Genomic DNA, 24,708 nt, shown 5'->3' on the forward strand with positions numbered 1-24,708 from the left:
TTTTGTTAGCTTCCATGTTAACAACATCTGCAAACAGCAAACTAAACCTAGCAAGAGCTGAGTAGCATGGGATATAATGTGAGTACTTGTGGATGTAAAACACGAGCCATAGTTGAGGTAGATTACGGTGTCAACCTGAGGAGGAGGTGCTATGATAAACTGCAGCACATGCTCCACTTCTGTCAAATAGTCTAATTTATTACTTATTCCATTAGCTGCTGATGCCTTAAATATATACTTTCCCACTGTATACTTAGGCATATTCCAGGTGTTCCCTATCATCTATGTCATCTTGTTTAGCAAAAGAGCACCCTGCCTCCTCTGTCTATCTGCTGAAGATGTATTTTAAATATTTAGAAAAGCAAGTTTGATTTTAAGCCAAGTCGCTGCCATCCTTTTTTTTTCTATCCTACACCCACACTCAACCTCCTTTATCTCCACTGAGAAGGGCCAACTGGAAATAAAGCGCAGGAGATCAAAATAAAGTTTGGGCCAGATGCTTGGAGCTGGTCCTGTCGGTGGTGAATTCATCCTGGTGTGCCTCTGTGTCTGATTTGCCTTTTGAAGTGAGGCTCATACCTTTGGCCTTAGGTGGAGTCCAGATGTCAGGCTGCATGCAAAGACTTGCAAAGCAAAGGTGCACACAAAGAAAACGAGGGGAAACACTCCTTTTGCGTGCTCCCCGTTTGGTTCTAAGGGTCATAAAGCTTGGAATCTCTTTGCCAATATATCTCAAGTATGAACAGTTGCGCCGGTGATGGCGATCCGTCAAAATGAAGGATTTTCCAACAGAAAATCTGACGACAGAACATCAGGAACACAAAGACCTAGCGGAGATTGGAAGCATCAACACAACAGCATGTGCATTCCATCATCCTGACTGCTGACAACATATTTTGTCCATTAGCTTAGCTACTCATCAAAGTCAATTAGTTCCTTAGTGTAGTCTAATGACTGGCATCATCTTGCTGACAACAGAATGGAATGGATGCCAAGATGCCTGTAGCCTAGTGCGTCCTTTAAGTATCAAACAAACATAAGTCACCAACCGAACAGGTAAATACATCTGGGAAAGATGTGACATTTGAGGGTGGAGAGCTTGCACGCTTCTTAGTAACTGACAGTGAAACTAATCTGTTGTGAGTCAGCAATCTGTATATACAGTGCATCATTTTACGAATAGATTAAAACCTCAGCTGTGTTTTTCTTCTACGACTACAGGATGCCTGCGTGGTGCTACATATTAGCTCTGCATTAGCAACAACAGCCACTAAAAAAACACTGTTGTTAGAGGGGTCCTTTTGGCTGAAATTCTACACCAAAGCACAAGGATGTGCAAATCTGACCATGCATACATGAGCGCTAGAGATACATATTGTGGTTCTAGTCTTCAAGCTGCCTTAACCAGCAAAAATTGGATAAGAAAATGCTGTTAATCATCGAATGCTGCTTTAAGTACTAGAAGGACACTTGGAGACCGCAGACCTCAAACAAGAAAGTCAAGTCTTATATGCAAATCTGCAAGTGCAACAACTATACAGTATATGTCTAGATTTGAAGCCTCAGTATCTCAGCTGTGCGTATATTAGCCGACGATCTCATTGATTTTTCTCATGAAGCGCAAAGACCAAACATTTTACCTTCATATCTCTAGTGGTATTTACTGCAGACAATCAAATTTGGATATGACTGAGAGTATAATTAGTTGCATGCTATGTTTGTATTTACGTTTCCATAGCCACACCTTAGCTTGAGAAAAAAGCATTGTCACAATTGTGACGGTGTTACAGCTGTACCGGTTCTCCCATTAAACCACTGTCCCCGAGTGCTCCATAACAAATGCTGGCTGTATAAAGTTTGAGCAACCACGTGTGTAGGGTTTGCCCAGAGGATTCCTAGCACCCGTGAATGTGGTTTGTAATAGGTGACATTTGTATTTCTACAACTGGTTTTGTTTTGTCACCACTGAACTTTACTACCATCCACTGGATTTTTCAATGTATGGCATTTATTTCGCTGAGGCAAAATGCCCACTCTTGCAAATGAAAAATAAGTTTTGCATCATGAATTTAAGGGTTTTTCTCTTGGCCTTTGCTACACCCTTCCACCAAGTGTCATGAAAATCTAGCCAGTAATAGTAGTAGTAACCAAACAAAGCTCCTTGGCAACCGATATTATCGTGTATTAAAATTGTCCTTAAACAGCATTACCTGTTTGCCTTCTCTGTATTACTACAGTTTAGCTGATCAGCAGTTTTGTGGGACAACAGCCAAGCTGATAAAATAAGTCAAGGAATGCTCCTCGGGCTGCAAGTGCTGTATTGACAAATGGTCTTAATTGTTCCCAAAGGAATGTAAGGGAGTGAGGTTAAAGAGGTCCCAGATGTTTAACCTCCATTCTCTGCAACTCTGTCAAGAAAATCTGAACTTTTTAAGATCCTCGTAACGACTACCCGCCCATTCAACCAGAGGAGCGACAAAATAACCGAAGACACTGCCGACTTCTGTTGTTTACCAAAGCCTGGGCTAACACAGCTCTGTTGTGCAGCTGAACAGTACACTGAGAAGAGCTCAGACCTGATTAGCTGGTCTGATTAACACGCTGGTGTTGCGCTTGTGTGTAAAATTTTGTCTGGCTTGACTCATTATCAGCAGTGATCAGAGGCAGGTCCATCAGGGCCTTCTGTCAGAGCGGCTTAACCCTCCCCCACGACACCCGGGATTACACACAGCCTTGGCGCCACTCCACGGACCACTTGTCCTCTCGGTTGGGGAGCTGCACCCCTAAAACCCAAACCCTCGCCACATCACCCCTATTAACTGGCAGGTCAACGCATGCCCGTCATTAACCTTGTGGTTCTTGGTTGTGTAACTCACAGTAGCTCTCAAAGTGTCACTTCATGCAGAGGTGGTGCATGCTATTAAAAACAATCCAGCTAAACAGTCCAGCTCCTGATGGTCAGTGGAGGAGGTCCGATGATTAAAAGCAGATGTTTTGCAGCCAACCTGCTGCAAACAGTGTCTGATTGTGTGATTTCAGGCACCAGGTGCAACAGAGGCAACGACAAAGAGGTGTTTTGTGAAGATATCACATGGGCATAAATGTTTCACCGTGCAATAATCTGTATCTGTGCTTACCAGTTCATCTCTGTCAGCTTTCATGATACTCTGCAAATACTGTGCCAGGAGTGAAGACAATGAATGATTCTTCGAATTTGTGCAGTTTGGTTAAAAACAGGAACAACACTCCCCCCCAAACTCCCTCCCTGTTCTTTGTTTCTTTGATCATGGTCAGATCTCTTGCAGGGAGGTAATGCATGCTCGGAGCCTGTGTTATCTAGCCGACCTTGGTTCTGAGGAGCAAGAGTGTAGCGTGGCCAGGAGCCCACAGAGAGAAGTATGTGGGGGATTGGCCAAATGTTGCAATGCCCCAGGAAGACTCAGAGGGAGAGTTTACAGTACATTTACTGTGCATAATGACAAATGAGCAGTATTTACATGGCTTTGTTCAACATGAATTAGTGGGAGGGTGCAGATCGTGTGCACCCTGCCATCTCATTGATGCTGCTACTAAATGCAGCATGATTAATTTATATCACGGATCTGCTTTTGACTTGCTGCCCAACTACTGGTCCCGAAAAGGGATCTCTTCTTGTGTGATCCTTTTTAAAGGCTTCTCTCACTTTTGTGTTCCCATTAAAAGTTTTTTAAGTCTAAATATAAATCGATTAAAGAAAAGCATATATTTTATAATCATTTTCTCCTTTCCCCTCTACCTTTTTTTATTTTGTGACAATAAAAAGCTATAGCGCTAACTGCCTTTTAACATCAAACAAGTTGTATTAGTCCAATGTGTTGGTAAAGTTTGACTTTGATGGATTAAGAAATCATAACTTTACACAATACAGTACTTGATGGTACATTCCCAGGGTACGTTGCCAACACAAACAACACATGATGTATTACATGACAGTTACCCATGATAGATCATGTGTAAATGGAGACAAAAACCTACTCCTAAGACGCCAAGTCTTCCAAAAAAAACAACCAAAAAGGGCACAAATGTTTTTTTTGTTTTTGTGCATGTGCCGCACAAACACATGTTGTATTTATACAATGCATTAAATGACATCTTGGCTCTTTAGGACACATGACCAGCAACATGTTCAACATGTGTATCATTTCAGGATTTTTTCAAAGTTTTACTTGTGTATCAACAGGTTTTTGGATATGTGCAAATATCACAACATTGACCTTTTCAAGAAGGTGGTTGAAGGAATAAAAGAGGGAAGCTGTGTATGTACAGTCGAACAAATCCACCACAGGTGGAAAACTTTAAAAGATCCTAATTGATGTAAAGAAGCAAATGCTACCACATTAGGGCATTGACACCTGTCAAACACGGCTGTTACTGGGAGTGCCCGTGGCGGATTAGTTCGACCTCGCAAACTCAGCCTCCCTCTTTTACTCCTTCAGTCACCTTCTTAAAAAGGTTGAGATATTTGTGCATATCCAAAAACCTGTTGATATACAAGTCTTTCATAATGATTATAAATCGGTGTGTGTTCTTCCTTTCAGAGAGAAATGTGGGCATTTCTTTTATGCATGCACCTCTACCCCACAGCCTTAAAAACTGTTGACTAGTTGGTTTGTGCACAATGTTTCCATGACAATGCAGAGCTGACTGTAAACAGGCAAGAGGCTATGTTTCACAAACTGCGGTAAAAAACCCAATTGAGATGCATATTCCAAATGTGCTGTATACATGTCCAAAGAATGCTCCCAAAACCCAAATAATGTCAAAATATCCTACATATCTCAATTACATTCGGAATAAGGCATAATTTGGAATATCCAAACTAAACATGTTGTTTACATGACTCGTATCAAATTCGGAACATTGCCATAGTCACATTTAGTGAACATATCTGAAGCAAACACAAGAAACACCCATGGTTAAGTACAGAACACAAAGGGATGCCGGTGCTACTTTATCAATAATGAATTACAAGACACTGAATTGTGGTATATTGAAAACTGTCCCACCCATCCTTACTTGTAAATTAATTTTTAAAAAACAAAATCTCAGTTTATCTGATTATCTTCCTGGCACCAGAAGCAGAGAGGCTGTCATCAGAACCTGGTTCTCCTATTGTTCAATTCTGATTGGTGCATTGAAGTACCTGACATCACCTTTTTCCAAAGCAGCCCACGCACACACTAAATCACTCGCTGTACGCCACATAAACTATGATCACCTGTCAAAAATTGCTCTGGAAAACAGTTTACACATTTTGACACTCACACTGTTACCATAATCTGTGCTCTCATCAACCAAGGGATTATCACAGCTTGGGGGTGACAGACCTGTCTGTCTGTCTGTCTGTCTGTCTGTCTGTCTGTCTCAGCCCACAGCTGCAGACAGCTGTCCGAACATGGCCGCTCCACTCTGCAGAGAAACCAGGGGCCTAGCGAGTCACAGCTCATCACACACAGACACTGACACAGGGGCGGAAGGAGGGAATTCAGTGTGTGTGTGTGTGTGTGTGTCTGTGATCGGCCAAGCGGCTCAGTTTGTGCTTGTCAAAGCCCCTGGGCAGAGGGAGACAGAGAGGGGTGAGAGGATGGGTGGCGGTCAGGCCAGTGGGATATTATCTCATCTCCCTTGGGTGGGATCCAGGTCTTTGCAGGCCTGATGAGGAGAGGAGGAAATTAAACCACTCGCTTTTGTTGAGGGTTTAAGGATCACAGAAGGAGACGAGGGAGGAATTGAGGGGTACCTTATATAAGGCTGAGTCAGTCAGTGTGTATGTGTGTGCAGCCATGCTGGGTGGAGTGGGGTCATCCACTTTTCAGACTGAAGCGATATCATTTTCCCAACCTCCGCTTGACCTTGATAAATCTCCACCTTTGTAACTGAAACCTCCGGGGACATTTCTTTCTCACCTCTGAAGCATGCATAGTTGCCACTGATGTTGTATTTCCTGTACGGTCGGCACTTTGTGTCCGCATGGGAACTGTAACAAGTCATCCTCGACTTGACTTGTTTTCTTGCTTGAAGCGGCATAATTAAACCTCCCCAGGACACCAAATGACAAACGCTTCCAAAAGCTTGTCATTTTTATTTTGTTTCATTTAATTTTCTGCTCTTTGTATTAGCAGTGAGTGATTGCATCCCTCCTGACATCCTAAATTAGATTACGTCAAACGCGGCCCTCAATCATCTTCTTTCATTTATCAGCACTATGTTCATGTGCCAGAAAATCACGCTCAAACCGGTCTGCTTTGTGACAGCATCTTGTATCTTCTTCCCTGACATGATAAATTCAAGAGCCATCACTGCTCAAATCTCACTTCCAATGCCTGAACAACATATGAAGAGCTTCACTCCAAAATCAATTCAAAAGTGTCTTAAAAACTGACAACCCACCCAGGAGATCATTTTTATCTCTCCCGTCTTACTTCAGTATTTCAGCAGCTGAGGGAGCCACTTCAAAGACTTTTACTACACAAACTTGAGATTTTTTTTTACAGTAACTCTACCAATGAGAAAGCACTGTCGGATGATCCCCTGCTAATAAGGACAGGAAGTTCCAAATGAAATTGTCTATGACCCCAGAATGACCCAAAACATCATTTTCAATACAAATTCACACACAAGCATAAGAAAAAAGTCTTTCTATTCGTGCACACACTGAAAAAATCCAGCAACCCTAAACACATCAAAGGCAATATAATGGAATCTAATCCCAGGAGAAAAGCAACCCTCCAAAGTCCATTGAAATGAGGCAATAAAATATATTCACTGCATGCCAATTACGAGACAATGCAACATAAAAACTGAAAATTCAACAGGAGCCATTAAGTTATGATGAAGTGGAACCATGGCAGTATCAACTACAGGTTCCATTTGAGAGATGTAGACTGTAAAAGCCATTCTGGATATCAAATTGCTCAAATTTGGTTTTAAAAAATATTAAATTCTAACATGACGCCATTGCAAAATCGTGCAGTAGCAGCATCTCAGCATCAGTTTTACTGGTCTATACTGTCTCCAACCACCATTGATATCTTGCAAGATTGTGACCATATAACCCTTAACTTCCGTGCATCATTTGTTTTGCAATTATGGCTGCGTAATTGCCATCTCCTTAAGATGAAGGGGAGCTGCAGGTAGGGGACTGCACCCTATGGATGATTTACTGCTGACACCCTTACAGCGCCCATCTATCTGATCATCGGTGAAGTGAAGGCATCAGACGCGCTCAAAGACTTCTTCAACCGTTTTTTTCTCCCCCGATAAAACTCGTGCCAAGTTTTGCATTCGCCTCTTAGAAGTTTGCAGCACCTGACAGCCCGCTGGTGTGCACTCTGCTGCAGCACACACACTCGTGGGCGAGCTACACTTTGCGTAAAAGCGCAATAATGCATGCATTTTGGTGCGAGAGCGCTCACAATGGCACGCAGAGCTGATGTGAGTGTCTGAGAAACGCACTGGCTGCCTTGGAAGAACAGCAAATGATCCGATAGTATCCTACCTCTGTTGCTTCTGCCCGGGTGCCGATGTGACAAGTTTATTCCGTCTGTATGAAAAGTTGATTTCTATTCCTCCGCGGAGCCATGCCTCCAGAAAATCTTCAAATCCATCGCCTGTTCCTGCAGAGCTGCGCTCCTGCACTCACACACAGCTCTCTCACAGCCAGCCAGTTCGCTCCAGCAGGCACCTACACGTAAACTGAGCCCCTCCAGCGGTGACATCATGAGTCACTATGGCAACTCTGACTCCACCCCAGTCCGGAGCTGAACTTACCTGTCTGACTACCTCAGTCTCACAATAAAGTCTCCTCCATTTCCCTGCGCACTCGATAACAACAGCAGATGCACACAGATTTTTCACAGCTAGATAAACTGCTGATGACTTCATGGATAAAACAATGCCAAAAGCATCCCCAAACACACACACACATGTTGATAGGCTTGGAGTAACACACACCATCATCTCTGCTGACTTATATTTCCTATGCAAATTCAGAGTCCATGATCACCTTATGAAAAGGGTTTACTTTGCATGTGTGCACGCTGCGTGGGCTGCTCTGAAAACAGCACACCAAATCCCTCTTGCACAATGCTCCGTACCACTGCCTGGAGCTCCCCCGTGGCTTGCTGCCAGTCTCACCATTACCTCGATTGTTTTGGCTACAAAGCCAGCTTGCCCCTCCCTTTTGTCTCCTCTGACCCAGAGCAAACAGACAGACAATGACCAGGTGAGCCAAATGTCCTCTATCCTGACTCCCCTGTGTCGCCCTCCCCCATCAACTTACTTGACTTCAAAAAGCATGAGGAGACTTTATAATCAATGAAAGACATGTACTCTTTAAACATCATTCTGCACTCTAGAATACACAAAGCAGCCTGAAACTATAAGCAAGTCCAATTACGCTGATCAAAACAGGTTTTAGGGTGTGCAGACAATCCAAATAATGTGTGGTTCACATGTTTTCCTCTCAAAAACACCATATTACTGTTTCACAGCAGCTGTGGGAGGGAAACGTGACAGGCAGATTTATAGGATAGACTTCGCATTTAACCTGCGGCAAAAAGAGTGGAGGAAATAGTTTTGCAGTAGCACTGTTTCCTCAGTCTGCAGAGGAAAATAACAAAACCTCCAATGTGACCATATAAGAGAGGGCAAAGGCACTGAGAAGTTCACGTGTGATTCTGTCAGTACATAAACCGCATTATTTATCTTGTAATTTGTACTCTCTTCCCACTTTACTGGTAGTTTCACATTTTTTTGGAAAATACAAGCATTGGCTTTTTGCTGAGAGTTGGACAAGGAGATTGATACCTCGCTCATGAGTGATTGGTAAATATGTAACTGAAGTGGTTAGCTGAGCACAAAGACTGGAAACGGGGAAACAGATAGCTTGGCTTTGTCCATTAAGATAACAAAATCAAAGTACCAGTAAATGGAAAATCTGACTAAGTCATGTCATATCTAACCCAGATAAAAACTGAAGAGTATCAACGACAATTTACCCATCAAACCTGAGTAGCATATTTACCATAATGTCAAACTAATCAGTTCAGACATGTGGCTTATTTGAATTGCCAGATGTTGTATAAGATTAAACTAAAAATATTAAATAATAGTAAATATAGCTGTTTCATGAGGTCTTAAATTGATATTAGAATTGTATTAATAGACATTTTTTGCCACTCTGAGGCAGAGAAATAAACTAAGAAACCTCTGACATCACTTTATGGGGTTTACATGGAAAATGTTTTAGCTGCCTGTTCATACAACCAGTGGACATGGAGCAACATTAGCATTTATCTGGAGCGTGTTTCTGGTGTGTGCAGTGTTCACAAGCCAGCTGCTAACTTTGCTATGTTTTCATTTTAAAACATTATATTAAAATAAAACAATTTCCGGTCACACAAGTGTTTCAGCACCATTTCAGAAACAATCTCCGTCCACACTGACATGCCTGAAAAAACTCTGAAAACATGACCTATCATATGATGATTCACATACACTGGCCACAGCCGTACCAGTGCAAACAGGAGGCAGAATGTCTGCTCTGCTTAGTTACAGAAAATACTACAGAGATGGCAAAAAGTAAGACCAGAGATTTCTTTGCTTGGATCAACGATAGGGTGGAACTGTTACTGAAAATGACAAAAGTATAAGGCAATCAAGGCAGCGGAAAACAGATCAAGAGGCATTGCAAAGCAAATATGGCGATATATTAGAGGAGTAAAGGGAGCATTATCCATCACCGGAGGAAGCCATGGCAATGTGAAAGGGTTACCCACACAAGAAGGATAAAATCACAAAGTATGAAGGCCTAGCTACAACATGGGTATTTACGTCATCGTTTTCAAAAGTCTAAGTTTACGCCCATCCAGACTAAAACGCAACCCTGGAGTTTCTTGAACTAAAACAGGTTGAGCAGCAATTTAAAAGGTCACCATTTCTGGGGTTCCAAAAGGCCAGAGTATGCGCTTATGTGTTTTCAGACAAAAAAAGGGTGGATGTAGCTTTCGTTTGTCAAATGTTTGGTGCTGGGCAGTGACGTACAGCTTTTTAAAAAAAAAGGTTTATGAGACCTTTTAAACTTAAAGAAGTTGCCCCCTGCTGGAAACAACGTGAATGGCAGGCCAGAAAATAAAAACAAAGCGCTGAAGGATGCTAAAGTTCTCCTTGGAGTTTAGGCAAAAAGCAGAGTTAGCTAATGGGTTCGTTAGAGCAATACCTTTCATGTTACACTTTGTCATTTGATTCATTTTTAATATACTGAATTGTGCAGCTTTAAAATGACTTTACTGTGCTCTCTTCAGTGAAAGAAACCAGTCAACATATTTATAATTCAAATCATCTTAACAATGTGAGCCAAGACAATAACACTGCACACCCGGGCCTCTCTCAACCCACTGACCTGCTCACGCAGCCTTTCCTGGTGACCCATGATCGCTGAGGCGTGATGGGGGTATTTCTGCTTCAGATGCTCCAGGAAGGCCTCCCTCTTCTTGTCCATGTCTGATGGCTGCATAGCCAGGATCTCCCGGGAGCCGCGGGCTCCCCCTAACGTGTGCCTTCGAGGGACAGTGCGGCTGCCTTTGGCGTCCCCTCTTGAAGGGGCCGTCCCATTTGGGGAGGCCTGTCTGCGGGTTACGTGCTGGGCGTCCTCTGGGGAGGTTACCTTCAGGTTGCTTTTGGTTTGCTCTGAGGGGACACAGAGGACACAGAGACAGGGGGTCAAAACAAATGTGCCGTGCTGATGTTTTGACATGAACCGCAAGTGCGTATGTGTATGTTGTTCTTCTGTAGGTCATGAAGAGGGCATGTCAGTTCAAATTCAACCACCTGAGACCTATATGGAACTAATTAAGACTGCAAACTCTTTTCTTGTACTATAACATGCTCCATGTAAGAGAGTGAAGAAAGAGAAAAGTGACTTCATACGCAAAAGGTTGTTAATATTCTCTCCAGACACTACGCTGAAATAAACATTGTCGGCCCAGTTCATTATATATTCATGCTGTTTTACATTTCAGCAATAAATCCACAATTTTATGTGACAGACAGAATATTGGTGATGAAAACGCAGAATTTAAACAGCTGTTCAGGCTTCTTTCCTTAATAAAAAAGCCAAGGAAATCCATTAATGTTAGGAGACAGAAATGGAGAAACTCGGAAATGATTTCCAGAGCATCTGTTTATTCAGCCAGAGCCTTGCAAAATTTTGAGATTGAGCAGAAACTGCTAGATGCAATAAGCTTAACTGAATGGTGACATCAGAAATATTGAGAGGAAATGTCTTTATTTATTTTTGATGACTATGTGACACAGCTGTTCTCCACTAAACGCAATGGATGTCTCGTTTACATCTACAGAAACATGATATGAAGCATGTTTCTGACTAAACGCCCAATTTTTAAGAAAGCCTCAGCATTACTTATGCTGCAATCGGCAATTGTTTCCCTTTTATCACATGTGAGAGTACTTTCTAAAACAAACAAAAAAAGTGGTGTTGAAGAGGAATATTTGATTTTAGGGCAGAATGGAGATAAAATAAATACAACCTCCTTAGGCACATAAACATCTTTGCACTGTTATCTTGTCTTAAATCAATCAGAGCCTCGGGAATACAGAAATAATCCATCAATTTGAAAGCTATCCCATGAGATTCTGCAAGAGAAGAGACGAGAAGAGGGGAATAAAGGAGAGAACATGGATGGCAGCAAAGGAAGAGAGCTTCTGGAGTGTGAAAACAGAGGGGAAAGAAGCAATAAAGCGAGCTGATCTGCTGCCTTGTTTTCTAGACTGGCAGGTGGAGCTATAATGTGTACCTTTCAGAGGGTAATGGCGGAAAATAAAGGACCTCTTACGGAGTTCAGCTCTTCAACAGCTGAAGATGGATATTTCAAGTGATTTGCCCCTATTTTGTGGGTGGTTTAAAATGGCTTTTCTTTTCGTCTTTGAAAGCTTGAAAGCATGCTGTGAGCCATGGATGAAAAAGGAATTTCTTGTTTGCTTCTCAAAGACATGTTAGGACTGAGACGGGGGGTAGATTTAACTAGCGCAACAACTTGGGAAAAACTCGTGCTTAGTAGCTGCAATCATTCAACTTCTTTTTGTTGTCCTGTGCCATGATATTTCCTTCCATTAAGTTCCTCCTTTCTGTCTTCCAGTCTACTATTTTTTCATTTTCATCCACAGATATTTGGAAGAAAACACAAAGCTGCCTCAATCAGGCCTAATTTTTGAGAAATACAGAGTGGTGGTGCGTCACAATCAAGCCCTCGTCACCAGCACCATCAGTCCAAACCCCCACCCTGCTCAAGTTCAGAGACACAGTAGTCTCATATACTTCCAATCCTATTTTTAACTCCCAAACACAGTTTCCCCACTGCTAACCAAATTACACTCAGCAGACAGAATAGATTCAAACCTCCAAAAGATCGGTCGTCATTCGCGGGTGGCATGTCAGAAAGCTCATTACCTTCCCCAAGTGAGCAATCTTTGTCTTCATCTGCTATTTCCTCTTCCATTGCACTTTGGGATCAACACACACAGTGACGCTGGAAAGAGCGAAGCCCGAAGAATCAGCTAACTGCTTGCTTAGAGATTCCAGACGTAGCTCACGTGGAAAAGGGGGCTTGAGATAGGCCCTGCCCCGCAGCCCCAGGATAGACTGGTGGGGGATTTAGAAAGTCAACCGCATTCCAGGACACAGAGCAACTAGCCCCTCGCCCTCAGGCTAAAAGCTCTTCTGCTACCATGGAGTGGTCATAGCTTGAATGTAAATGTGTTTGAGACAGACAGACAGAGAGACTATAGACCATTGCAAAGGAAGAAACTGACAAGAAACACATTCTCTCTTCTTAAAAGTGGACCCTGAGACTAACAGGTGTCATTCAAACTCTCTGACACACTCACATATAGATATATTTATATATATATACCCACCATATAAGCACAGTCTGTTCTTTATCAGGACTTTGTCTGCAAGCTGTCTCTTGTTTAACTCTCTATCCCCGCTGTGGGGCCCACCAGACACTAGCACGCATCCAAATGTGTCATAACCTACTTCTGAGCCACATCCAAACTGCTCTCAGCGCACGGCAGCCAGCTAATATGTGATCGAGTTATCTGATCAACACGACACACTAAGACAAGCTTGTGTCCTGCAGGCAGTGTTGTTTCCAATTAGGGACCTCACAGGAGACACCCCAGTCTATGTGCTTGTTCCTACTCGGTGGTTTATTAAAAGCAACATTGTTCTGTTTGCCTGACAGTAAGCAAACATGCTCGCCGGCTTCATATATTGTGCAAACACGTCCAAACGTACACGCCGATATGTGTGTGTTTATGTAAAAGAAGACGGGGGGGTAGGGCTGCAAGTCAGCGTGAGATCATTTCTTTGCAGCTGCTGATGTAAGTGACCTGATCTAAATGTGCAAGAAGGAGGCTCAAATTGACAAACCTTAACAGGAAAACGTGAGGGGATCAATGGCCTAGTTTGTGGGCCATGTAATTGAAAGTGGTGGGGTGAGCGCATGAACAAACACAACGCAGCAGCTGACGGATGATGTCTAACATATGGAGACTGGTCTGCATCCGCCCACTTTCTGTCTGCTTTCGCCCACTCACGTGCATCAGGCCCTTGGCTACAATAGGCAGACAGTTAGCAGATCATGGGACAGGAATCATGTCATTACACTGTGGAACTGAGTTACCTTCATGCTACGCTAACACACTTTACACAGTTATCAGTAGTGTTCATTGAATTCCTTTGGGGAGGAAATGTTGTCATTTACTTTTTTGGCACACAAACTTTACCTCAAGTTGCCTCGTGTACTCCTGCATAAATTAGTGATTTCCTATGCTACCCAGAATCATATGCAACAGCCCCAGGAGAACAGGCTTGAACATGTTGCGTTCAGCACTGACTATAGGAGCAGATGGTGCGAGCAGAAGCTATAGCATAGTAAAAATGGCACTGCATCCTTGTCTGATAGATTTCTCCCTGTGTAATTGCTGCAAAAACAGGAAAAGTAGAAACCAGTGACAAGAACTTACGAACTTCAGAAGTATTTCACTGCTGAACAGATGGTCTTTTCATAAAACTGGGCTGTCTATGCAGTAGAAAGGCGCAAATACTTTTGAAATTGGTGCTACATGACCAGAGAAAACAGAGGAATATGTCTGTGGAATCTGCTTTCTCTTGAGAGGTAGAAAACCTACAGCTACCAGGATGCACTGCACCGATTTGGACCAATAAACACTCCCGCTTGTGGGTGACCTAATGCAAGCTGGGACATTTTTCCCACGGAAACAATATGGCAACCGGCTGGTTACAAACAATCTTGAATAACAGTTAAACAATAAGTTCAAATATGTTTCTAGAAACATTTTAGGTTTGATCAAAAAAAAAAATTCAGCCTCTGTTACACAGGAAACAGTATTGCGCCTACTTCCTGTTCACACGTTTTCATATTACAGCCAAACAGTGCACTAAAATATGTGCTAGGGACGATAAATAGGCAACGGAGTCACAGACTCTTGGTTTAGATTTGATTAGCACTGCCTAGTTTTAGGGTTTGATTGGAGTTTGGACAGAGAGAAAGGCTGCTGTCTCTCTCAGTCTGCTTCTATACTCTTTCCATTCATGGTGGCAGGCATACAAAAATGTACACATACACATACTACCCACACAAATATGATACAAAGCTGGTTGAAATTCAGCAAAGTATTCTTTTAACTTTAGCTGAGTCTTTATGCCACAAAACTCTAAAACACTGAGCGTTCTTTGAAAAGACCTATTTTATGTATGGACTGACATACAGCAACAAAATGAGCCCAAAGCCACCAATAACAATGATTTACTGTTGAATTTTTGTGCCCAGTCATTTGGCAAACTTACAACTATCCTTAAATATTTTATTGTGTTTCAGTGGGAATGACATTGGACACATGGTGGACATAAAATTTGATATGCTATGAGGGTTTTGCTCTTGCTTGAACATTTACATTTAATATTTGACAATATATAATCCAAAGACAACTCAAAGAAAGTCAAATATGGTCTAAAATTCTAAAGCCCTCCAAATTCTTTAGTCTTCATCTCGGCCGTGAGAGTCAGTGTCAGTGTTTCTGGGTCAAAATTCTTATGTCCTGACCATGACACATTCATCATCACAACTAACCAACAGGTCGGCCTTTGCCAACACTCAGTCATAATTAAAGCAGCTCTTCCAAACCAACAATCACGCCCTGTGGTCTGAACAACCTGCCTGGCTACACTTTTACTGTCAGCATTCCAGGCCAAAAAAATGACCTCCTTCTTGCAGGGTGTCACAAGGGATCTGCAAGTGAATTGTTCCTCGCTCCAATAGCTTAAGAATGTCGCTCTCTCTTTCACAGCTGCCAGGGTTGAGTAAATGATGGTCCCCTCAGTTGAAAGACAACATGAAACACTTGCCCACGAGCACCCAGGTCTTATGAGGAGTGGGGTCTCCTGCTGTTTGCAGTTACTTTCTGGTTGTCACTTATTTATGGAGGAATGTATCCCTGTGTGCACTCCCACTCTCCCCTACTATTACTGTCCCATAACTATGCAGTTAGACACAAAGCCCTGTTGTGTGCAATAAAAGCAGGGCTCACATAGCGATACCCTGAAGCCATGAATGGTAACACACATAACAGCGCTGGTCCGCTGTTGAGTATCTGACAGTATTTTATTATGTAGAACTTATCGGAGTCGGGATATCAGATGATCCGTTCATGTGGAACTGAGCCTAGTGTACAAAAAGGATCTTATTTAAATATGATTAGAATAAATTAAGCTTCTAATACACTGCAATAATATCCAGTTTAACAAGTCATTTGGACCGAGACTTAATCTTGTTGTCGCTGCCAGTGGGCTGAAACAATAATGACCCATTACAAGATTTCTAGCCATATTGGTCGGTCCATCACTTCGGTCCAGACTGAAATCTTCACAAATATTGGATTTCCATGAAATTTTGTACAGACATTCATGGTTCCTTGACAATGAAACTTTTGTGATCCCCTGACTTTTTACTGAGCACCAAAGTGAGATTGACATTTGTGGTTTTGCACGAAATGTCTTGATAACTATTGGATGGATTGTGGGTGCCATTTATTGCTCTAATGGTCCATTATACCATACCCCAATAGTCCAAAAAATGTCCCATTGGACCCATTTTTCTGACATCCTGTTATCTTGGACACAAACAGCCATTGCTTGGAAGGCCCATTGCTCCAAAAATACACACTCTCCCTGCAGTTAGAAAGATTCATGGCCTGCAATCAGTCTGCAATCAGTTTCACTACCTTTGTTATATCACTGCTGCACTGAATGCTACATATGCCAACCAGGGAAGTTTGTTAAACATCCAACCCTGAGGTCCAACAGGCCTAGCTTCCTTCTGTAGCACCCGGTCGTTTTTTCCTACCATAGCAAAGTCATGATCCATCCTACTCTGCCTTTGATTACTTACTTACTTGATATTCTCACCATAACCTAGCTTACTCCTCTGGCTTAAACCTAACCAACACAACCAACAAAGGCAATGAGCACTAGCCAATCGGAGGCAGTGTAGGGCGGGCCATGCCTTCCCCATAGTAAGAAAAAAAATTGGCACAAAGCAAGGTCCCATGATTTATTCTGCATAATAATTAGCCGTGTGCTTCTGTTTGAGAGAATGTGTATTTTCAGAGGAATGGGCATTGGTTTTCAGGATGATGGGCTGTCGGATAAAAACCGTATTTCTACCAAACACTTTTGGTATAGTACCCTTAAATACAGACATGTACCTAAACCCTAGATCTGTTAAGCGTCTTGACTGCAGATCATCAACAGAACAGGGTTGCAAGGCAACATTTTCAGAACCAACAGAACAGGATGGATTGTTTGGTGTCTCCATTGCAATCAATGGGATATTAAAAAGCAACAGGTTCGTGCATTGAGTCCTTGTCGAGCCACAGTGATGACTCTCTTGACCAATCATTGGACTGCAGGGTTTCTTGCTCCACCTTTTAGTATGGGATCAGTGTGCTATGTGCCTCAACAGAGCGGTAACAAGAAAAAGGGTACAGAATGGAACGATTCTATTGGTAAAATCCCTTTTTGACAAAGGAAACACAAAAAGAACCATTCTGATGGGTAACAAACTGAGACACTTTTTCAGACTATTTGGGTTTTGGGATAATGGGCCATCAGAAACATGGGCAATCCCCGAAATGTGGAGGTGGAAATTATGAATCACTTTGCTGATATGAGTCTTTTCATTCAGTTCAGTTTAAGGATTCATAGTCACTGACTATGAGGCTTGTTTGCAATTTTTCAAAGCTAAGCTAACCTCATGTTAGCATGCTGATGTTAGCATTCGGCTAAAAGCACTCAAGTACAGCCTCAAAGAGTCACTAGTGTGGCTGCTATAATGACAATGTCCCAAAATAAAATAGATAAAGTGTTTATCATAATAATTTAAAAAATCCTGAGATAACTTAGCAAAGTGAAATAATTTAATCCCATTCAATTGTGTGAAATCTAAATTACATTTTAAGACCCAAAACTAGAATGATGGCCAAAAACTGATAAAACCTGTGGACATATTTTCCCACTCCTCTGCATCTTGTGCCCGAAAGAACCTTTGTTTCCCCCTAAGTCATCCTTCCTGTGTCAGACCAAGATCACCTGATTCTGAGCCCTTCACTTATCACGTTACTCTCTTCCGCCCACAGTCAACGCTGCATGCTGACCCTGCCAAACTACAGTAAAAGGCTAATGTGTGAGAGTCTGTGGAGGTGGCCTGCTCAAAGCCCACAGAAAAAGAAGCTGCTTTCTACACCAACCTGTCACTGATTGCTGATCCCACAGATAAGCCCTTTCGTGCAGGTAACTGACACCAGATTTCCAGAATGCCCCCGCAATGCAACCGGGCCACATTTTTCACACCTAATACACACACACATTCATGCACTAACACTCACATGCAGGAAATGTGTGACTTCCCATCTGGGTATCTATTTCAGTCTTTGCATGTTCAAATCATAAAACTACTATTTCCAGGCATGTCAACACTTTCAAATTTTGCACACAATGGGAAAAACGCACCTCGTGTGAAAGTGATTCTTGACAGAGAGAAAGGGGAAATAGAAACCTTTCATAAATAGGAGGGATTTCACTTTTAGTTTAGCCTGAGGCTTTCTGCCAAAGAAAATTATCCACTTATGAAATCCACCAATCAGAGGGGCCATTGTGAATGAGGTGACCTTTACCCCCCTGTCCTTCCCTGCAACCGGCTGTGGATCAGTGCTGCTTTGTTTTGATTTGGGAGGTTTATTACATGACTTTCAGGTCAAAACGCCACGATTCCTAGAGAATGGGCTTTTATCTCTTTATGCTGTCTTACATCAGAGCTGGTCTTGACAAATCCAATATTGTTTTGAGTTTTCATAATTCAGAAATTCTGTTTCCTGTGTTTCAAATTTATTATTTTATTCTTAGACAACAATACCCACTCCTTGACTTTTCCTCATTATTGTACCACCTCCTTCTCCTCTCTGCATGTTTACAACAACTGTTGATTCAAAAGTCCACAATGTGCATGTGTTCTGTGAGAGCATTCAGCCGTGTTGTCCATTCGGGCACTGGCACTGTCACGCTGCAAACTACAGCACAGTTGACAGATACCATTGTTTCTCAACTGTCCCCTCAGCAGCTGTCCTCCGCATTAAAAAACACAACTGTCCACTCCTTCAGGAATAATAAACACCATAAAATAAAGCACCACATATGAATTATACATATGAAGCTGACAAATGAAATCTCATTAGTGGCTTAAAAAAAGTCAACTCAGATGTCAGATTCTTTTCCCGAAGTTCTGCAACTCTTTCCACTCGTGAGAGCATGACCAAATTTTCTTCTTCTACTCTTATTTTTGCATCTCTTCCTCTTCTCCTTCTTCTTCCCTCTCTATCCCTCACACTTAATGAGTCATCTCCCAGCTGCCATGCTCCTGTTAATGAACACTGGTCCCCACCCTGTTAACCAAGACCACCGCAACATCTGTCTCAGCTCCGACGTGTAGACACCCACAGCTTTGTGGTACGTACACTGATTGCAACGCACCTCTCAATTAAGATACGTGTGTCTGTGTGGATACATACAGTGAAGATGTGTATGTGTGCAGTCGCATACAGAGGCCTGTCCAGACTTTCTGCTCTGGTGAAGCCTTATAAACAGACAGCGTTGCCAACCTGACAGCCGGCCTGCCAAAAGATATGAGTTACAGACATGCGGTCTGGTGTGTGTGTGTGTGAGTGTGGGTGTCAGCACTGGGAATAGTAGCAGTGGTGGTGGGGTGAGCGGATGTGATATCAAAAGAGCCAGCACAGAATCCGACAGCTTCACATTGCAAAATAAAGGTTCAATACATATGTATTGCACAGGAAACTCGCAGCATATTCAAGTAAGGCTCTTTACTGTAGCTGGACTCAGTGAAGCATGGCGAATTGATTTTACTGCTGCTTTACCTCCAAGTGGGATTGCTTATCCTGAGTGGGTGAGACTTGTAGATCTTTAACTCAAGTGAAAAGTTAACACCCTTCATCCTGAATGGACTACAACTTCGATAAAGTTTGACTCAGTGTTTGCAATCCCGGGTAAAATCACTATTCACGCGTCTGTCGATCAATCATGTTGCTCTCTGTTCTCTCTGTCTCCCTCATCCCTCTTCTCCACTTCTTCTTTCTCCTGCTGTTGTACAAAACAAGCTAAGGGGAGTGGAGAGGGGAGCCGCTGGCAGAGCAGGCCTGTTGATTGGGATACTTTCCTCTAAGACAGCCAGAGGACATCTCAAACAAACAGCTTTGTTTATTGGCCAGCTCCACTCATCAGCACAATCCCCCTGTCTGTCTGCTACCCCTCTCTGACACACATCAGCACCAGATCAATCTGAATCAACAATCCAGCTTTGCCTTCTCGATACTAAACATGTTGTTGCTACTTTTGAGATGCAGTGCACTTTCGTCACACCAGGGGGTGCTGTTGAAGATGCACCGGGCATGATGTGCAATGATCAGTGGGAAATTTTGTGTGTGTGTGTGTGTGTGTGTGTGTGTGTGTGAGCAAGTGAAAGAGAAGAAGTGTGTTTGTGTGCCTCCTCAATCTTGCACAAGGAAATAAGCTCTAGAATATTTCCCTTGTCATTTATTAACTGAGACACTAAGTGCTGCTTAATGAACCGGTGTGTTTGTTAGTGTGTCTCTGTTTGCAATTGTGTGTGTTCAAGCACGTAAGCGCACATGTGTTTGCCTGCAAACCCCAGCAGTGTGTACACTTCATTAACTCATGGCCAGAGTAGGTGTAAGTCAACCTAGCCACCGGCTCAGATGTCTGTGGGTCTCCCTTGACAACCGTCTCTGGGTCAACAGTGAGGTCGGTGGCGTCCTGAGGGGGAGGGATGGAGAGATGCTGAGAACAGCTGCAGCTGGGAGGAGGACATCCACCCAGGAGCCAGAGAGGAGGAACGCTACCTCTTCTACCCTGACTAAGAGAAACTTTTCTTTTTTTTGGGAATCTGATTCTGTCCTGGGCGACCGCTGCAACCTCCTGAGAACCAGAATCTCTGGAGGAGATCCACCCTGAACTCTCCCTGGACAAAAGATAAGAGCACGCTGGGCTAGAAAATACTTCATTACAGTTAATTAATCACACCAAATCTCCAGTGTGAGTAGCTCATCTGTTTCAAAGCCCACAAAGCGTGACTAGGGCTGGGTGTCATTTGAATTTTTGATACCAGCGCAAATTTGATATCTAAGTTTCAAAATGATACTTTTTACCAGACCAGTGAGTTGTTACATTAAATCTACTCTAACCTCAGTGGTAAAAGAGATAGAAAAAAATCATAAATATCCAAACTGCCACTTAATAATACAAAGGCTGGCTATTAAGTTGAATAAAGTCCTCAAATAATAACTGGACATTATAACCTTCTTGCAGGGCTGTTGTGTGCATGCAGACTTCAGTAGTTACGGCTAGCATGGATGGATTACTGATCGGGCTTACCGGTCCCAGGCCTAGGGGCCCAAAGTGTCAGGGCCCCCACAGCCTTCACCTGCACAATGTCATTCAAATGAACAACCCGGATGAGACCAGAAAAGACCACAAGAGATGCAAAGGAACTACAAAGAGACACAAAATGACCAAAAATGACACAACTATACCTTAAATGGACACAAAATTACCTTAAAGAGACCCCAAAAAAAGGACGAAGAGATGCAAAGGAACTACAAATAGATACAAAATAACTAAGAGGAGACAAAATGACTGAAAAAAGAAACAAATATGCCTTAAAGAGACCACAAAGAGATGCAAAGGAACTATAAAGAGATACAAAATGACCAAAAAAAGCCACAAAGTGAACAAAAAAGACACAACTATATCTTAAAAGGACACAAAATGACCTAAAAGAGACAGAAGAAAGTGACAAAGAGACACACTGGACGTACAAAGAGACACAAAACAACTGAGAAGAGACAAAACGACAAAAAAAAGACACAAATATACCTTAAAGAGACCACAAAGAGATGTAAAGGAACTATAAAGACACATGAAACAACAACAAAAAGACACAAACATACCTTAAAGAGACACTAAATGAGCACAAAGAGATGCACAGGAACTACAAAGAGACGCAAAATAACTACGATGAGACAAAACGACCAAAAAAAGACACAAACATACCTTAAAGAGACACAAAATGACCACAAAGAGATGCAAAGGAACAACAAAGAGACACAAACAACTATAAAGAGTCACAAAATGACCGAAAATGACACAACTATACCTTAAATGGACACAACATGACCTTATAGCAACCCTAAAAAAAGGTCAAAGGAACTACAAAGAGATACAAAATAACTGACTGAAAAAGACACAAATATGCCTTAAAGAGACCACAAAGAGATGCAAAGAAACTAAAAAGATACAACTATATCTTATATGGACATAAAATGACTGAAAGAGAGAAAAATGACAAAGAAATGCAAAGGAACAACAAAGAGACATGAAACAACCAAAAGAGGACACAAAATTACCGCAAAGAGAAACAAAACCACAAAAAGATGCATAACAACTCCAAAGAGATGCAAAACAAAGAAAAGGGAAAAAAGAAAGAGGGAAAACCACCACACAATCTGCATGTCTTGCTCTTATGTAGGAGAGGTGGTGGGACCTTTTTCATATCCGTGCCTAGTAACCCATTGTCTCGCCCATAAAGGCTAGGTGGGCCTAATAAAACTAGCAACATGACTTTTTTTCCTCTTTTATTTTAGAGATGGCTGATCCTTAAGCCTGTACCTGCATGGGACTCTGTCAAAATCCTACATTGCTAGTTTTCTCCTGACATTAGGAGCCATCATCTCTCTGCTGAACTCTGGCCATGTGATGATAATTTCACAGTGGTCAGATTCGCCGATTCAGACTTTTACTGCAGTCTGTCCAGCAGTCTGCAGAATGTTGCCTGGGTGTTGCAACAGGAACTGCATGAAGTGAGAAAAAGTCCAATCCTCAGGTCTCTCTCAAACTGTGTGCCTGTTGATAAGATATCTCTTTTGGCAAGTTTTCTCTGTCAACAAATTCAAGCACATTCAGCAGAAATGCACTTGTGGAATCAACATACATACAAAAACACATAAGCACATATGCATCCAGTAAATAAAACAACAAAGGAAGCACCTGCTGTCTTTATCTTGTGATAATTAGATGGAGTAGGACTCATTTTAAGACAATATGAAGACGCACTGGAGATATCGCAGCAAAGTCCAAAGCAAATTAAAGCAACGTTAGTTCCCTTTGCTGCAGCGAGTTAACTGTGCGTTCAGCCTGCACATGGCTTCCATTTAAATATGCCTTTCAATATGCCTGCTCTCTCACAAGTTTATTAAAAAGTGATTGCGCTGCAATTGACTCTCTTCATAGTGATAAGCAGCTTAGGTCCCGCACTTTGCCAGCCAGTCAATCATGTGTTTCTCCTCTTCCCCCCTGCACTGCGTATCTCTTCCTCTCTCTTTTTCTCTGCATGCCAGAACAGCGTAACCAACGTAAACGTATAAGCTTATTACTAATCATCAGCTCAGGAATGAAATGTGTTAATAAATCAAATAATACCAATCAGCATTTGTCATACTGTAAATGAACTGCATGATGTTAGGCATGACGATAAATTGTGTGTTATTTCAAAGTGTACCACTCAAACACCTAAAAACAGACTACGTTATATTCTCCAAGAGTCTACAACAGTGTGTGTCAGAGAGCTGATGAAACTGAGTGGCTCCATAAGGTCCTGCTCTGGCGAGGTGAGTGCTGCTGGAGCTGATAAGTAATGCAGGTGGTGGAGGGATGTGAAATAGGCCCTGTTGAGGGGGAGCCACTGAGAATCCTGGGAACACTAGTGCCTCTGTCCCAGTCTTTATCTGTGAAACCTGCTGTGTGCTGTCCGTGTGTCTGCGGCTGTGTGTCCGCCGTATGGATGTGTGCGTGTGTGTGGGTCAGTGGGTGGACTGCATCCAAGCTTAAGGCTCTGTGGAGCAGAAGGGGCTGGGAGGTTTTTGAATGTGGACCATTGGCCAGGCCTTTTCAGAGGGAGGGAGAAAATGCATGCATAAACTCTAACAGTGTAGGCTAAGTGCATTATTTCCCTTCAATGCTCATGTAAAAATGGGAACGCTATAGATCTGGTATGCATATATAGTGTGCATGTTTTTCCAAGAACTGTAAAAGCAGATTTCTAAGTGGAATCACAAGAACGCAGGTGATCAACTTGAGGTGAAGTAAAAGAGAAAACAACACACTCTTTATTATAGTGTGGCTGCAGCAGCGGAAATGGTGCAGCTTTCCCGTGGGAGAGAGGGAGAAAAAGTGAGCGCCTGCAAAGTTTAGTTTCACCACAGTGGGGCCACAATGCACAGCCAGGCAGGGATCAGGTCATGGGGTGTATGGATGGCAGAGGAGTTTCAGTGTGTGGGCATAACGCAAACTGCAGAGCAGTGCCAATGATTGATTTTACTCTGTGTATATACCATAGTTACCTGGCAACATATTGTCTTCTCGTGTTATTGGCCTCTGTGCTGTAATCAACTCCTCCTCCTCGCTGCACAGCAGGCTAATTTAACAGCCTTAACTATAAAAATTTAAGAGGGGATGCAACAGGCGAGGCAGGGTGTTTGGAGCTCTTATTACAGAGACATTTAAAGTCACAACATTAATGCTGCTTTAATCAATCTTTTTATATTAAAGGGACTGTTAACCCCAAAATCAAAACTACATGTTTTCCCTATAATCTGTAGTGCTAGTTAACAATCTAGATTGCTTTAATGTGAGTTGCAGAGAAATGTCTGTCTTCTCACGAATACAATGCAACTAGATGGCACTCAGCTTGTGGTGCTCAAAGCTATAATGGCCAAAATAATACATATGAAAAACTAAACAGCAATGTCTCTTTCCAGAAATCATAACTTGGTTACTCAAGATAATCCACAGACCTTGTTGTGTGCAGTTTCATGTAGGAACTATTTCCTTTCTGCCAAACTACACCTGAACAGTATTACTGCGCAAAAGGAAGCATGCATCTACTGCTAGCTCACCTAGCACCACTGAGGAGGACGTCA

At 42.4% G+C, this 24,708-nt stretch overlaps 1 protein-coding gene across 14 annotated transcripts in view; it reads right to left on the reverse strand.

Moving 5' to 3' along the window:
* Positions 1 to 24,708, reverse strand: part of si:ch211-285f17.1 (sickle tail protein homolog) — a 145,165-nt gene that overhangs the window by 44,308 nt on the left and 76,149 nt on the right. For 10 of the 14 annotated variants that reach the window (XM_050056198.1, XM_050056193.1, XM_050056194.1 and 7 more), the window contains exon 2: positions 10,442 to 10,728. In XM_050056198.1, the coding sequence (XP_049912155.1) occupies positions 10,442 to 10,728 (287 nt within the window). Of the gene's footprint in view, positions 1 to 7,537; positions 7,724 to 10,441; positions 10,729 to 12,457; positions 12,631 to 24,708 lie in introns of those variants that run through there. The other 4 variants (XM_050056200.1, XM_050056197.1, XM_050056204.1 and 1 more) reach the window with 4 other exon arrangements.

The sequence above is a fragment of the Epinephelus moara genome, chromosome 11 (assembly GCF_006386435.1).
Source record: "Epinephelus moara isolate mb chromosome 11, YSFRI_EMoa_1.0, whole genome shotgun sequence".
Classification (NCBI taxonomy): Eukaryota; Metazoa; Chordata; class Actinopteri; order Perciformes; family Serranidae; genus Epinephelus; species Epinephelus moara.